Source organism: Poecile atricapillus, chromosome 2 (assembly GCF_030490865.1).
Source record: "Poecile atricapillus isolate bPoeAtr1 chromosome 2, bPoeAtr1.hap1, whole genome shotgun sequence".
NCBI lineage: Eukaryota > Metazoa > Chordata > Aves > Passeriformes > Paridae > Poecile > Poecile atricapillus.
The window spans coordinates 140772015-140787993 of record NC_081250.1 but is presented as its reverse complement, the minus strand read 5'-3'; the positions used below and the strand labels follow the sequence as shown (position 1 = coordinate 140787993).

At 39.6% G+C, this 15979-nt stretch overlaps 1 protein-coding gene across 1 annotated transcript in view; it reads right to left on the bottom strand.

The window, feature by feature from the left end:
• The window catches only part of COL14A1 (collagen type XIV alpha 1 chain), a 118794-nt gene extending 102815 nt beyond the window's left edge, over positions 1 to 15979 (bottom strand). The window contains exons 1-5 of the mRNA XM_058830316.1: positions 15872 to 15979; positions 12596 to 12717; positions 6900 to 7016; positions 5683 to 5826; positions 2471 to 2557 (exon numbers count right to left, since the gene is read on the bottom strand). Of these exons, the coding sequence (XP_058686299.1) occupies positions 2471 to 2557; positions 5683 to 5826; positions 6900 to 7016; positions 12596 to 12683 (436 nt within the window). The 5' untranslated portion in view covers positions 12684 to 12717; positions 15872 to 15979. The remainder of the gene's footprint in view (positions 1 to 2470; positions 2558 to 5682; positions 5827 to 6899; positions 7017 to 12595; positions 12718 to 15871) is intronic.

Here is a 15979-nt window from a genome sequence, read left to right as displayed (position 1 = left end):
GGAGAAATGGCCTCAAGGTGAACCATGGGAGATTCAGATTGGATATTACAAAAAAATTTCATCACGGCAGGAGAGTGTAAATATTGGAACAGGCTGCCAGGGAATTGGTGCAGTCACCATCCACAGAAGCATTCAACAACTGAATGGATGTGGCTCTTCATGAGATGTTTCTGTGGACATGGTGGTATTAGGTCAAAGATTGGACTTGATGATCTTTCAGGTTTTTTACAACCTCAATGATTTTACGATTCTAATAATTTTTTCTGTAGTGTTAACTCCTGAGGTCTAACCAACTTGACCAAAGATATAAACACAGCCACAGAATGGATCAGGGTTGCCATTAAATCCACCAAATTTAGCTGTACACTAAATGGTTATGAAACCAATTAACTGCTGGCCTGAATTCATTTGGTTGTACTCAAATCATTTCCTGTCGAACATCTGCAGAGGATCAAGTTATTATGGTTTTGCTGTAAAATTTTGGACTTATTTCTTTAATCCATTTCTTTCAGACTTTTCCTTATTTCTTTGATCCAATTTCAGTTTGAGGTGGAACAATCTTTATATTTTGAACTAAGAAAATTTTGGTACCATTAATGTCTGTTTCACTTCTGAATTCACTTCTACACCAGCTACACATTTTTTGCTGCTGCTGTTATTTTTGCCCAACATTTTCTCTTGGAATCTCATCCTACTCCCACTGAAGTCATTCAGTTGGAATCTCCATCACTTTGAATAATCATTATAACTGTGCAATGCAGAGAAATATGCAATAGTTAGACCAGAGGAAAAAGTCTGTTACTTAATTATTATATATAGCTGAGTTGGAAATAGGGTTAAACAAATTCAAGAATTCATAAAAATTAGCACAATATTTTTTCTTTATGATCAGGTTTGCTGATTGAGAAGTTTTTAAGTTTTGCCTTAGTTTTAAATGCATACCAGGTTTTCTAGTAAAACATGCTACAGGAAGTATAAGGCAGTATCTTTTCACAAGTGCTGGATGGAGATATATTTTCTTCTGTTACAAACTGCCCTGATACAACTGAAGTAGTTCAGACGAGTAAAAAGTAGTGCAAGGATGAGGAAAGTGACTAAAGACTTCAAAAGTAAACATGAATCCTAAAAAAGAAGAGACTGCAGATCCAAGCTCCTCTTGCCAGTTGTATTTTACTCCACAAAAAAAGCATAAATTCTCTCCCGTAGTCTGGCAGACACTTTCCTCTGTCTGTATTTAATCAACATTTTCCAAGTAAAGGCCCAGTTTTCCCTCCTTCAACTTTTATCACTTGTCTTTCATTAAGAAAGCAAATCACATTTTCCTTCTCAGTTCTGTCATTTCTTCCAATTCAGCCTTCCTCTAGACATGCTATAGGAAAGATCACCTATCCATTACCCTGTCACACACCAGCAGGTACAACTTGTCTCTTTAGTGTTGCAAACACTAGCTAACATTCTTCCAATGCACCCAATGGAATTCAAGGGTGTTTTGTTTTGAGAAATGCTGTATGGAAACAAACTTGCATAGTGTTAATAAATACAACATGACACAGAAATGTGTGTTAAGAAGAAAAACCCACCTAAGAAAAATTTGCATGGGCTTCAAGGAAATTTGGGTGAGGTCTTTAATACTTGCATTACTGGAGACAGATTTATATGGCAGGCGAAAATGGGATCCTTGAAACTCTCCAGTTTATTCATAGAGAGACTATTTAAGGTCATACCAAGCTCCTCTTGCTCTGTATACCACAAACAACCACTGAAGGGAATAATTACTGTTGTGGTTACTTCATAAAGAAGATGCTATTTGAATTTAAAATAACAGGAAATAGATCTGTATATTAAGCTTGAAATAGATTTTCATCCATACTAGACAAACTTCTCATGGCAAGCAATATCACATTTCACCAGAAGATTGGAGCCTTGCATCAGGACAAAATTAACTCTTTTTTCTTCCCCTCCTTCAAAATGTTTCAAATGTTTTCATATATACAACCTACACTAGGACAGACTTATCAAGCTATTATGAGGCTAATTATACAATAGTATCAATTAGACTTTAGTGGGAATTAATATTGCCAGTCTGTCTCACAGCCAAGATAAAAAAGTTATTACATACACACACACACCTGCATGATTCTTCCACTACTCAAAGTGCCCCCAGTGGGGAAGTACAAGCAATTTTTAATAATTTTAACATTATCTAAAATTTTTTTTTAATAATTTTCATCTATTCATGATGGCATTAGGACTTTATAAAAAAGCAAAGCAAAACACAGAACTGAAAGAAATACTTCTGTAGCAGTTCTCCAGTATTTCTGAAAATACTGGTTTTTGCCCTCTATTCAATTTAACCCTGGGAACCACATTTAAAACACTGACTTACAGAAAATCTCTACAATGGCCAAGTTAAATAGAGAAGCTGATTATTTTCAAAATATCCCATAAGTCGTATGCATTATGATCTGACCTTCTGGAGCTGGTTTACTCGCATTTGTTTTTTCTGGATCCTTCACCTTGGATTTACTTGTGTCTTTTCTTCTCTCTATGTCTTTAACTGTAAAGTAAGGGAGGAAAATCAATTAATCTAGAAACAATGCAGTTACAAGCATGTCATTTTCTTCTTCCTGATAAAGTAGTTGCACAGATCATCTGAAGATGTTTAGGTAATGAGTTACTGTTTCTCTGTTTTCCCTCCCTCCCTTTGCATTTATTATTTTTATGGATCTTTCCCCATTCTATCATCATTAAAACTCTCAAAACTGACTCTCTTCACACAGGAGAGTCCAAATAGTGACATCAGCACCTAAGCCCATGCAGACAAGATCCCACACTGGAAATACAGTCCAGAAAATTGGCAAAGCTAGCTGGGGAAAGTCCAACATTGAAAAGTTTCACTCCAAGACAGTCAACACAAAAGCACATAGGCCAGCTGTTACACTGTCCTCGTTACAGAATCAGCTTAGATCCCATGCCCAAATCTGTATTCAGGGCATCAATGCACTCCCAGCAGTGCAAGGCTGCTCCAGAGCAGAGACTTTGACAGTTTCCTGTACTACAAGTGGGTGGGATACCTCCTTTACTATGTCCCAAATCGCTCACAACAGCCAAGCAGAACCCAATTTGGTTAGCAATTCCTAATATTACATTAGTAGAACAGTACTGCTCTACTAATAGCCTGAAAGGTTCTGACAAAGTCATTGCTAAAGTCACATATTGGGAAGAACAAGCCCTTCCAGAATTTTCTTGGAATGCTAATCCACACTCCATCTGTCTGCAACAGACAGGAAAAGCTTAAAACAATGAAGCTGAGAATATCTTCCACAAAAAATAAAATTCTACTCCAATTACACTTCTTACTTTATGTAAAACTGGATTATGACTGACATTCATCCAAGCAGGCACTGATCCTTAGCCAGGATCAAATTTCTCTGTGCTGCATCATTCAATAAAACACTGTGAGGGCATGAAAGGAGGTTATCTGTCTCTTGGCTATGTAAGAAAGACAATGCAAATATTCTGTTGTATATTAGTGGGACCAAAGTCAAATGGATTTACTAATTTACCCAATAGTATATGGAATATCTGAATCAACCAGGAGTGTTCCAATTCAAAATATCATCACAAGACTAAGGAAGACAAGGCATCTGAACGTGATTTTCTCAGTACGACAACCCTTTGCAGAACCTATAGAGCTCACACTCCAGGTACAGAGGTGAGAACAAAAAACCTGAAATTTTGACTCCTCTTCTTACTAAGACAGCACATGTGATTGTGTATCACCTCTGCCTTTAGCAACCAATTGTGAAACTGCTTTGGGAGCAAATTCAAGTCCACAAGCTTGCTGAGGAGCCAGCTTTTAATAATAACCAAGGCAGATCTTGGTTATTGGTTATTAGCTAGGTTACACATAATGCCACAACAACAACAGGTCTTGGTCAGAAGTCTGGGTTTAATCCTTAACTGAAAAAGAATCTGACTAAAACGAGAGGTGAAATACTCTTAATAATATTTGCCAAAAAGAATGTTGCTGCTGCTTATCCTTCCAGGAGCATTCCTTTGAAAAAAGGCCAAAAACAAAGCCAATTAGCTTGCCTCTCTAATGCTACTGCTATTGAGGGGCAAGTCTCCAGAGAAAATGGTACAAAAGCCTGAAAATGTTCGAAGGAGACAAGTTGGTCACATCCTGACAGAGATTTCTGGATTCAAGAACTGTCAAAATTCTAACCACATAGGAAGAGCCAAGACAGCAGTTTTACTCAAATATCTACACAGAAAAAGATTTTATCTAGCATGTGTTTTAACATCTGCATTTTCAAAAGAAACAAAATTCCCATTGATCTTAGTTCATTAAACACTATGTATTAGAATAAGAATGTATACCTCACTATATAAAAAGAAATACTCTTTTGACAATAAAATTTTATTGTAAGTTTGAGAATTCTTAGTACAAGAGTTACAACTCCACAGCATTTTAAAACCATACTTCCAATGCACTAAACCAGATGGTATTCTCAAAGCTCTTTATATATTTGACCTTTTATCATCTCAAGAATTACTGACCACATGTCAGAGAACAGGGAAAAAAACCTATAATACAGGAGAGCAAAAAAAGGATTTGTATATATGCTGTATCTGGTTTTACTCATGAAAGGTATGTTTTTAAATGAAACTCCAGCCTTAAGTGCAGCAAAGAGAGTATACTATCCCCATATCCTTAAATTGAGTTGCCAGTTTTACTTTTCCTAAATGCCATTTCAAAAATAGCTACATATATTATGTTATTATATTATACATTATTATATTATATATATTATAATAAAACAAATATAATATATAATTAAGATATATAATATTATAGAATTTGCTGTAGCCTTCTGTGGGCTTCTCTTTAATGCTAAAGTAATCTGTGGTTTTGTGGGTTTCCTAACCTAAGGTAATAAATACACAGTTGTAGTGATGAAAAGCTAAAAGGGCTTGGATACACATCACATCAAGTATTCAGCATATTTTATCTTGTGGTGCTTTTAAGAGAAAGGCAATTTAGCAAAGACAGTGATAAAAAATTAGTGTCAGAGAATTCATTAGGCTTCCAACTGTACTTTACACTGCCACATTATCAACCGAATCTCCACTAATCATATTTAACATGTTTGACATGAAGATCAAGATAAATCAGAGGTGTATATATCACTATGATATAGACATTAAGAGTATGTCTTGGTCATATAAAAAAAATTAAATTTATAAACATATTTGACCACTGGAGACCATTAAGAAATCAGCCTTTCATTCTATTGAACTAGCATCTAGTTGCCAGTTGGCACAGCTATAACATTATTTTAATAAAATGGAAATTTTTTAAGTGTCAGAATACAGCAGTTTCTTTCTACTCACTGAATGTTCTTTCCATGAAATACCAGCTAATTTCCTAATGAAACGAGGAAGAAAGGAATGCCAGTCCAGTGGAAACAAAGATAGCCCAATGCAAGAATATATTATACAATCAATTCAGGCCTCCACCTGTACTTACACCAGTTAAAATACATGGCTTTGATTTTCCTTCTACCACAGAAAAAACTGGTTTTCCATCATTCCCCTTTGTGTAAGGCTTGTCACCATTTAAGAAATTACATTAAATATCTGATACATTCTGTATGTCAGCCATAAATGTACACATACTTCTGAACTGGCCTTGTGCTGGCTTACTCTCCTTGTCTTCATTGAATGCAATGATCTCAAGGGCATAATTTTGATCTGGAATGAGACCTTGAATAATTGCTTTGGTCGCAGTATTTTGAAGAATTAATTGATTTGTTTTTCCACCTATAGGAGAAAAGACAAAAAAAAGCCAACAAATGCATAACTTTGTTTTTATAGCACAGTAAACATAATGAGTTAAAAATACCGTAAGCTGTACCATGACCTAAGTATTCCCCCTTTATCCACTTTTGGGACTACTTATACAGCCAGGCCAGAGAATATCCCAGAAATGCAACAAGATAGTCACTCTAACCAGTTTTCATAAACAGAAACACTCTTAGGATCAACCTCATTATATGGGCCTCATGAAACAGCAAAATCATTAAGAAAAAAAGAAATGTTTTACCAAAATCTGTCAAGTTTGGTAACATCATACTGATAGGCTTTCACTCCATGACTGGCTGCCAATTCTGACCCTATTGTACCCACATCACCTCTGAATATTCACTTTGCCAACTTTCTCTGGGCAAGGAAATTCTCCTGTATAAATACAAATATTAAACATTTCTATGTCCATTTACATATAAAGATTGCATGCCAATATGTACAAAGTTGTATTTTGGCTGTATGTTAAAACTACTTCTATATCTAAATTTAATTTTAAACATACAGAAGTAGGACCTTTCTGGCTCTATACAGCAAATTTGTTGCCTACATTTTTCAAGCTTTCATTCAAAAAACTTTAAAAGATTACTTGTTTCTTTGTTTTTTTTTTTTAATTATTCTTGATCTTTTCCAGAGAGCTCACTAAGGGATAAGGGACCAGGAAATTCACCTTAAAGGTTGGTTGAATTAGGATTTCAATGCTTTCCCTTGAACCCTTCCTAGACTTTCTTACATCACACTAGAAGAAAGGTAAAGACAGATGATCAGTGGCAATTCCCAAAGACCACACATGAAGCATAACTAGCACTGACCCACTTCTGCTACCTTAAGCATTCAATTCCCATTTTCTGTGCCTGACATCCCTCTCGTGAAATCAATCTCTCTTCTGTTGACCAGCCAGTACTACATTATCCAAAGCCTGCTCACAATTTCTTCATTGTGGAGGATGACACTAAACTCTGAAAAGCTTTTATGCCTCAGGAAGACATGAAAGAGACCTTCACCTTAAAAGAGAACATACAGGCTTTTACCTGAACTTGGAGTGACAAGAAGTTTATATCCAGTGAACTGCCCTTTGGGGGCTTTCCAAGAGATCTGTACACTGTCAGGACTCACTACATTATATCTTAGTCTTGTTGGTGGAGGCACTGCAAGTTCGGAAAGAAAACAACATTTTAAATTCAAATAAAGACTAACCAATTTTAAACAAACAAAAATAAACACATATAGGAAGACAACACAAAATTTTAATGGTAAAGGATGCAAGTTATTTAAAATGTCACATACATCAGTTTATTAGTTTGTAAAATGACATCCCCAAGTGCACTACTTCCCTCAGACAGACCTTTTATTTATCTCTTTACAAAACAAACTAAAGAACCTAACAGCAGAGGACAGAAAGACAAACAATGTTAGATGTTAAGACACTAGTTTAGCAGGCAAAGCTGGCAATAAAAATGCTCTTTGTTAATACATGGTAATTAAAATTGCTTTCTTGCTTACATTGACAATATGCATGACCTACACTCCTTTACCTCTCATTACTGTGGGCATTTCCCCACATTGAACATTACCCAGGGCCAAATTTTCAAATCCTTGTGAGGAGAGAATAACCAAGAGAAAAGACAGGCATGCACAAGGAAAAGGGAACATCAGCTGCCCAATTTGCAAACCTGGCTTACGCAGCACAAAGCTTTGCAGGTGCAAACACTGCTTCAGTCTCATCAAGACTAGCTGGCATGCACAGGCAAGTCAAGACTTAGACAGGGGAAATCTGGATGGTAAGTAAAATTTGGCTTCTATTTATATTGTGCCATCACCTAGGTTTCAAACTGAAGCAGCAGGTGAAATGAATAAAAGCATGAAATGATTGAAAAAGAGGTGATGTATCAGTGAAGCCACCCAAACAAGAACAAATGGAAAAAACTGCCCCACGTTGTTACCCTAGTATCAGCAACTTTGTGTCTCTGCTCATAAACTAGTTTTTCAAAGTTTTGCATCCCACTGCTCAGTCAAACTCAGTGGAGATGCTGGAACACGCTCTACAAAACCTTTCCACTCTGCTTCAGGGAGGCACAGCCCTTCTTCATTGAAGAACTGCAGCAGAGCAGATGGCAGTGCACCCTGGGGTATCCAAGGCTGTCAACAAGGGAAAACCTTCATACATTTGAACAGAATTTGGCTCACAGAGAACAAACTAATCTACAGGGAAAAGCAGCCAAGGAAACTACCAGAGGCTGAACAATAGAAAGGCTAGAAAACCTTTGACACCTCCAACCTTACTCCTTCTCTTCCCATTGTCTCCACAGCCCCTTGAACAGTCTTCCTCATTTTCCAAACCCTTGGTGCCTTTGCCATTACATCCCTAAGGTTTCTGTTAGTAAGTCTAAGAAATCAGGGAAATTAATCTGAAGCAGGCAAGTGGTAATTTCTTTTTCCCAGGGCTAAGATTGCTCTTAATTGACTAGGCTCATGCCCACAGCTTGTTGGTCCTTCAGATATAATAAACCAACACTCTCATGATACTTCTGAGATTTAAGGATTACAGCACATGGAGCATCTGAGTCAACAGGCAGAATGTGCTGGCCAACAACCTCTGGCCTCTCCACTTGACCTGCTTACAGCCAATGCGGCTCTGGCACCAGCATCAGCCAAAGACCTGTCCCAAACCAGTAACTTTTTCCTACGTGCTACTTTTTCCAGCAGCTTGGGGGAAGAAAGAAGGAAAAAGGCCGGCTGTAATTTTTTGAGATTCAGGGGTGCATGTTTTTCATGTCATCTACTATTAAATACATTTTGGATCTTAGAAGTAAGAATCTGAAGGTTTAATACAAGAGATATATTCCCTTGCATCCAGCCTCTCATTCCCTAAGTGGCAGTTTTGTCAGACCAAGGGCAGGTTCTGCAGTTCTCTTCTGTGAGGGACTTAACACCAGAACATGGAAAAAAGAGTACATAAGTACCAAGAACAGTTTAGCAACACCTATGCATTCTCAAAGACCACAGAGAACAAGCTCAAGAAGAGAGGCAAGGGGACAGAAACAGCAGGCAGCACATGAACTCCACACACTCCAAGCTGTTTTGGTTCGCAGCACTGGGCTCACACCCAGCCCATGCATTCCTTTAGTTGCTGGGCACAATCTTGTCAGACCTCATCTTCAGTCTGCCTGTCACCTCCCCGAGGTTTAGAAAGAAAGAGGCTGTGAGCAAGATTGTGTGTAGGAATCGCTGCAGATACATCAGTTCTTTGAAAATTTGGCCCTCGTATTGCAAAATGTTTTGCTAGGCAGGTTTATGCAAGAACATTCAGCATGCTATAATTGTAAAAACATGACAGAGATTATGGCAAAAAGCTTTTAAAGCCAAGCAGACTGTAATTATGGATTACAGCTTTTAATTAATTCTCAGGATTCATTGTGTCTTTGAGCTATACATAAATCACAATAAATTGGGGCTGAATGAACATGAGTGACAAATCATACCTAGAAGTTCACAAAAATACAATTCCTTTTATTATTTTGCCTCGGGAATAGAAAATAAACTTTTAAATAATGGCTATATGTAAGTGTGAAAATGCTGCAGATTTTACTGGGATTAAGTGGTAAATTTGTATGGGGATTAGGAAGCAGAGCAGAGAGCAACAAACATCAAGGATTGACAAAAATCCCAATCATGTCTTAGAATTTCAGAGTTCACTTTCTCTGCCACCTTCTTCCTTTCCATCCTACTTTCAACTTGTCAGTTTATGAAAGCACCTTCTAACAAAGAAGCATAGTTCTGACCTAACTGCTATTAGCCATCACCAAAACAAGTAAATGTATGAGCCCCTAAAAAACAATCACAGACCTTACAAGCAAAGAAGGACACAATCACCAGAAGTTTTTTTGTATACTACAGAGTTACAATGTGAAAGACTAGAAAAGTTGTGCCAGAATAGTCTTTACATAACTGATCAATTTTCACTGGGTACTTTTTGTATCAATGGCAGCAGCGCAGCGGAAGGGACAGTCCCACACAGCAATAAACCATAAGAAAGAAAACAATTATGCACTAGGCAGATAATCAACTGTGTCTTAGTTGTGCAAAGACTAATGCTCTGGCATAGAAAAGTACATATAGCTAAGGAAGTTAAAAATCTAGCACTCGAACAGACAACAAAATATTGATGGGAATTACTGTGCATTCACCAACCTGAAGAGGATATCTTTATTTCTTTGGACCTTTATTGTCTGTGGAACAAAATCTCACTTCTTGCAGAAAGGGAAAAAAATTAATCCAAGCTATAAAAATCAGTAGCTAGATCTCATGAAGAGGTTTTACAGGAATGCAAAAGAGAATGGCTGTCAGCAACATCAGAGCAGTCACCCAAAAGAAAACTGACAAGTTCAAGGCTTTGGTTTATGCCACCAGGTAAATTAGCTCTCCAAAGACATAACTCTTATGCACAACTAGGGAAAGAATGTTTTCAACTCTTACTGAAAAGGAAAAATACAATAAATTGCTTATTGAGAATTCTCCAAGACATCCAATAGTCTAAGTTTGGATACTAACTCAATATTGTGGGTTTCAATTTACTGTTGTCATAAGAATTGAACAAATTAATATGCACCACAATTACTTAGCAATTACAGTAGTAAAATTATTGCTATACAAAGTTTCCATCTTTAAATACAGAAAAACTCTCAAAGCAAGTTACTTTATGAAAAAAGAAAAATTCCCAAGTGTTTTTCTTGCCCAGTGCTATTTTCATGTACTACATAAGAACATAAGACATAAGTAGACAAAAGCTGCTATTTATACATTATACTGAATGGGGAAGAAACAGCAGTGCTGAGAAAATAATTGTTGTTGAGTAAAAACTGAACAGCACTATGTGGTTTTTAAGGCAATAGGGCAAAAAATGAGATAGAACCACATAGCTCCTCTGAAGAGATAATTTGTAGCTTCAGGCATGTTGGCCTCAGTCTCACAAACATATTCTCCTTTCCAAGAAGTCACATTACACACCTTTACCTGAATATCTTTGCCAAAGGAAGGAAACAAGCTGGAACTAATGCCAGCCCTTCCTACACCTTGGCAGAGAGTACAGTTGATTAAAACAGTCAAATAAACTGTATAAAATTATAAATAGTTAGCCAGCTGCATGAAGAGCTTACTTCAAGAGGTGGCAACCTTGAGAAAAGAAAGAATATGAGAAACATCTTATTACTTTTATTGTACCAAGAGATTTTTTTTTTTCTCTGAACATGGAAAGGTGACTTCATATCACCTAATTCAATAGAATAACAGTCATGTTGGGCTAAGGCAATGATCCACTTAGCTTAATATCACACTGCTGACAGCATTCCGTAGCTGATGCTTGCTAAAAGAGTCTAAGAACAAGGGAAGTATTGTTCTTTATTCATCAAGTACACCAACTCTAGCTGCTGCTGGTGTGATTACTGTGGAAAAAAAATAACCTCTCTGACCTTCATTTCATTGTATTGGTATTAAAGGGGAAAAACTCTCCAACTATAATTGATTGAATCACAGTTTAAAAAAAAAAGCAGAGAAGAATATAGTTTTCCAAGATCAAGGAATTATGCAAAACTTTCTGGAGGTGGACCTCAACACCCAGTCCTGTTTTGCAAATCTTAACCATATGTATTAGGACTGAAATACAGAGCAAAGACTAACCATATGCTTTGCTTTATTGGCTCATCAAGTAACAAACATTCTGGACCTAATTTCTGACCAGAATGATGCACTGAACACTGGGAACATACATTTCTTGATTCACCTCACATTGCCGACATCAAATATTACAGCTTACATGTGCCCCTAAGTTCTGGGAGAGGCTTGTAAAATGCTCACAGATTTCCAAACATCTAAGATTGTATGCTTCCCCAGCACTCCAGTGCCACGCAGACTGGACAACATTGCTACTTGCATTATCAGGATTTTGAAAGCCCCACGTTGCCAATAGTCTCCAAATGTTCTCATGAATAATTCATTATACAAAATGCTTTAAAAGACCCCAGGATCCAATCCTGCTCCCGGTTATGCCCATGCAATCTCATATCAAAGGGATTACATAAATCTAAAGTTGAGAGAAATGCCTTTCTTTAGAAATAATAAAAACTCATTGGTATTCTTCCTCCCTCCTTCCCCAAGCAATAGGATAAATTTTCTCCAGCAGTCAAGTCACTGTCAATACAATCCAACCAGTATGTAAGCCTAACAATTCCAGCAGTATCCTTTAATATTCACAAAGGAGATTTTCATTTTAAAAGCTGCAGAAGTAGTCTGTGACATTTAACAGATCTGTGCAATATGGCATGATATAAGCACTAAAAGAGCTACTGTTCCAAAAGAGAAAAAAATACATATTCCATACAAGCTTCACATCATAGCTGATCCTTCAAACTTACTAGGTTACATAGAGGACAATAAGAGCAATTTCTGATAAGTACTTTCATGTAAATAGGAGTAAAAACATGTTGTATATAACTCATTTTGAGACACACTAATTTGCACAAATATTTATGCTATTTGAGATACTGGGTTCAAAGAGCACACATGAAGGTGTAATTCTACTCCCACCTGCTCCCCGAGCTCAGTAGTAAAATTCCTGCTTCATTTCAGTACTACTGGATTCACATCCTACTGAAGTAACCTTTGCATTTGGAATAAAAGGTCTATCTCTGCACATCAGAGTGAAAAGTCCATCTTCTTATTTATGACTTACCTTGGCCCTGAACATCACTGATGAAAAAAGCTGTGACAGCTAGAAAAGCCAAGAGAAAACAGCTCTGTATCTCGTATCGACAAAACATCTTCTTCCCCTCAATACACACAGTATCAGGAGGTCTGGAAAAACATGGAACAAAAATACTTACTAAACAGGCAAAGAGAAGCCATCCACTTCAGTAAAAATTGTGGGGAAAATACAGATTTGATTAAAACAAACAAAAAAAACTCCAGCAAACAAAACAAACAAACAACAAGGAATTTACCACAGACATCAGTGGATACAAATTTTCCTGGCAGCAGTTTTATGACCAAAGCACATTTTACCTGAAAGGGGACAAAGAACCTCAACTGGGCTACTCAACAGTTTTGAAAACTTGGCCCACATAAAAAGAAACTGTACATTCTTTGCTAATCATACACAAGCATTGGAAATAGAGTAAGCTATAGATAATACCAAAGTACAACATGTATTTCCATACAATCCTGTTTTATAAGAACCTTATCAAGATATCTGTAGCAAAGAACTCTTCAGCTTTTTTAAAAAGGCAGAACTTTGTTCTGAAGAAGCTCATATCCTCTTCCCACTCTCCATTTTCCTTTTTCTACTTTATTCAGCTTATCCTGTACTCTCTGTTGTACTACCTGCACCTACAGTAGGTAATGTCATGGTCAAAACCATTTACACTAACTTAACCAGTTAGGAGAAATCAACACTTTAGAATGCAGCAGTATATGAACACTAAAGGTAGTCCTAGGTGAACTAGCTGGATTACAGGAAACAATTCTGGTGCCAAAGAGCAAGTTTCAGAGTGGGTAATTCACCTGACCACAGAAATTAGCTTAAAAACAGTACTAATCTCAAGATACATCAACACATGCCTAGCATCGCATGTATCAAGATTTCTCTTTCAGTAAACTGCACTAGTTTTAGTCTCTTTTCTAGGCCAAGAAGAAGATTTTTTGCTGTCCTTTTATGGTAAAATTCTACAGGAGAAACAAATAATTAAGATAATTAATAGTAGATTTTTTACTGTCAGTAAAGAGCAATTGAAGGTTTACTTGGGTAAATTTTGGTCTATGTATTTCTGTTTTGCAGGTTTCTCCCATTTACCTCCTCTGTCATTTTCTCTAATATTACTGACATATCATCACTGTATTTGCCTTCCATGTTTCCCGTGTCTTGAAGGCACATGGCAAGTGGTTCATCCACTATAAAAAGCAGACTGAAGTACCTCAATCATTGTTAAGCAGAAGAGGATAAGACATACATCCCCTTCTCTCTCTGAGTATTTGCAACCTGCTATAGTTGTCCTGGGACTTGGTAGGTCTACTGCCACAAATCTCAGTCATGAATGCTTGACACAACTCCTAGAAATATATAGGGGGATTAAACATCGTCAATTCCATCTCCACGGGAGGTTATCAAACTTTAAACCAAATTATCAAGAAATTTCACATTACTTAAACATATATTTTGAATCCATCTCTCATAGTATAAATCTCTCAAGATGGAGGAAAATGCCTGGATCCCAAATCAAAGATGTGCGCCAGAAATTTCTATATTGCTATGCAGAGTTCTTAGACCCATCCTCCAGACAGAATTCAGAAACCTGTGCAAAGTTCCCAGGTTTCCTACTACATGAACCAAAGCGTCAAACACTCAAGGACCACAATCAGCAGACAGCTGTGACAGGCAATAGGAAAAACCAAGAGTATCTCAAAACATGCTGAAATCCACCTCTTTTGTATCTCATGTTGGGTACTCCCCTCACTCAGGAATACAACCTGGATCAAGTCAATACAGACTCTGCAAACAACAGCAAACAACTCGTTCTTCCCGGCAGTTAGCACTGATGATGAGTGGATTGCCTTCCGTAATAACCCAGACATTAAAATATTCACTCACAGTGGTGGCTGAATTCCCCATTTGATACAAACCCGCCTCCAAAGCAAGAGCTATAAATACTAAATGACCAGTAATCCTATGTTAGAAACATCGTCTACTGCTGCTTTTAGAGAAAAGCCAGAGTAATGAGATTTATTGGCATAGATGCAACTGGTGCTGGATCAACTACACGCAATTTCACCTCTGCAATGATCCACACGTCAGGGTTCACTTAACTAGGAAAGGAAACCTCTGTCTGCAGCCGCCTTGTGGCTGACATCTTCTGGAACTAAAAACAAGTATCCTATTCCTTCTGCTTTTTATATATTTCATCTTTTAGTAAGTCAGTGGTAAATGAGTTATCTGCCAGACTAGCACTAGGAGCAGACACCAAGCAAGCCAAGAACGCTGCCATGAGGTGAGCCCCGCTCCCTGCAGCATCTCTCCCAGCTGGGCTCCAGGACTCCTGGCACGGGCCTGGCGACAGGGCACCTTCTCCCGGGGGAAGGGCGCGTCCTCGACAGCTCCCAGCGGGAGCTCCGAACGCGGGACACAGCCTCATGCTCCGGGCTGCCCCGGCTGGGCGCAGGGCAGGAGGCTCCGCGCAGCCCTGCCGCAGTCCCCGGGACGGGCAGGTCACTCGGGGCTCTCCGCCGATCCCGGTGTCTCGGGACAGCTGCCCGAAACACGCTCCCGTTCCTGGGGCAAAGCCGGAGCGCCACCTGCCCCGGCCCCGCAGAGAGGGGCGGCGGAGGGCACCGGGACCGCGCTCTCCCCTCGCCTCCCCACAGCCCCGCAGCGCCAGCCTGGCCGGGGTCCGCGGCTCACAGGCTCCGCTCCTGGCCCCCGACTCCCCTTCGGGGGCTCCCCACCACCAGCACCCACCCGTGTGAAACCGAGTGCCCCGGGCTAAGGCAGGGACGGCGGGGAGCTCGCTGTCTCCGCCGAGCTGGGGCGGGGAACGGGCCCATGAGAGGCAGGGGCTGCCGGCGGGGAGCGGGGACGCGCTCGCCGGCCCGGGCAGCCCCGCGAAGAAAGCGCCGTGCGGGGCCGGGGCGGAGCGAGTGCCCCGACACAGCGCGGAGCGGAGCGAGGGGAGCGGGCAGCAGCCAGAGCCTCCGCCAGGCTAGCAGAGAGACTAATAGGGTTTTAATTACTATCAACTATAAAATTAAGGCGTTTGCAAGGGGGTTTTCTAAAGGGGCTTCCCCGTCCTAGTCCGAACTCGCTACCTTCCACTCCTCTAACTCCTCCTCCCTCATTCTCCCTCCGGGGCTCCGGTCCTGCCGCCGCGGAGGTGGCCGGGCAGGTGGATGGGAAGCGCCCCGCTCCTGCCCCGACCCCCGCCCCTGCCCTCGAGCGGGACGAAGCGCAGCGCACACCGACCTGTGCGGGCATCAGCCGGGAGCGGCCGGCGGGGAGCGGCCGCTCCTCTTCACGCGGGGCTGCGGGCGCTGGGCCGGCTGCGGGAGAGCCGCTTCCCTCCCCCCTGGC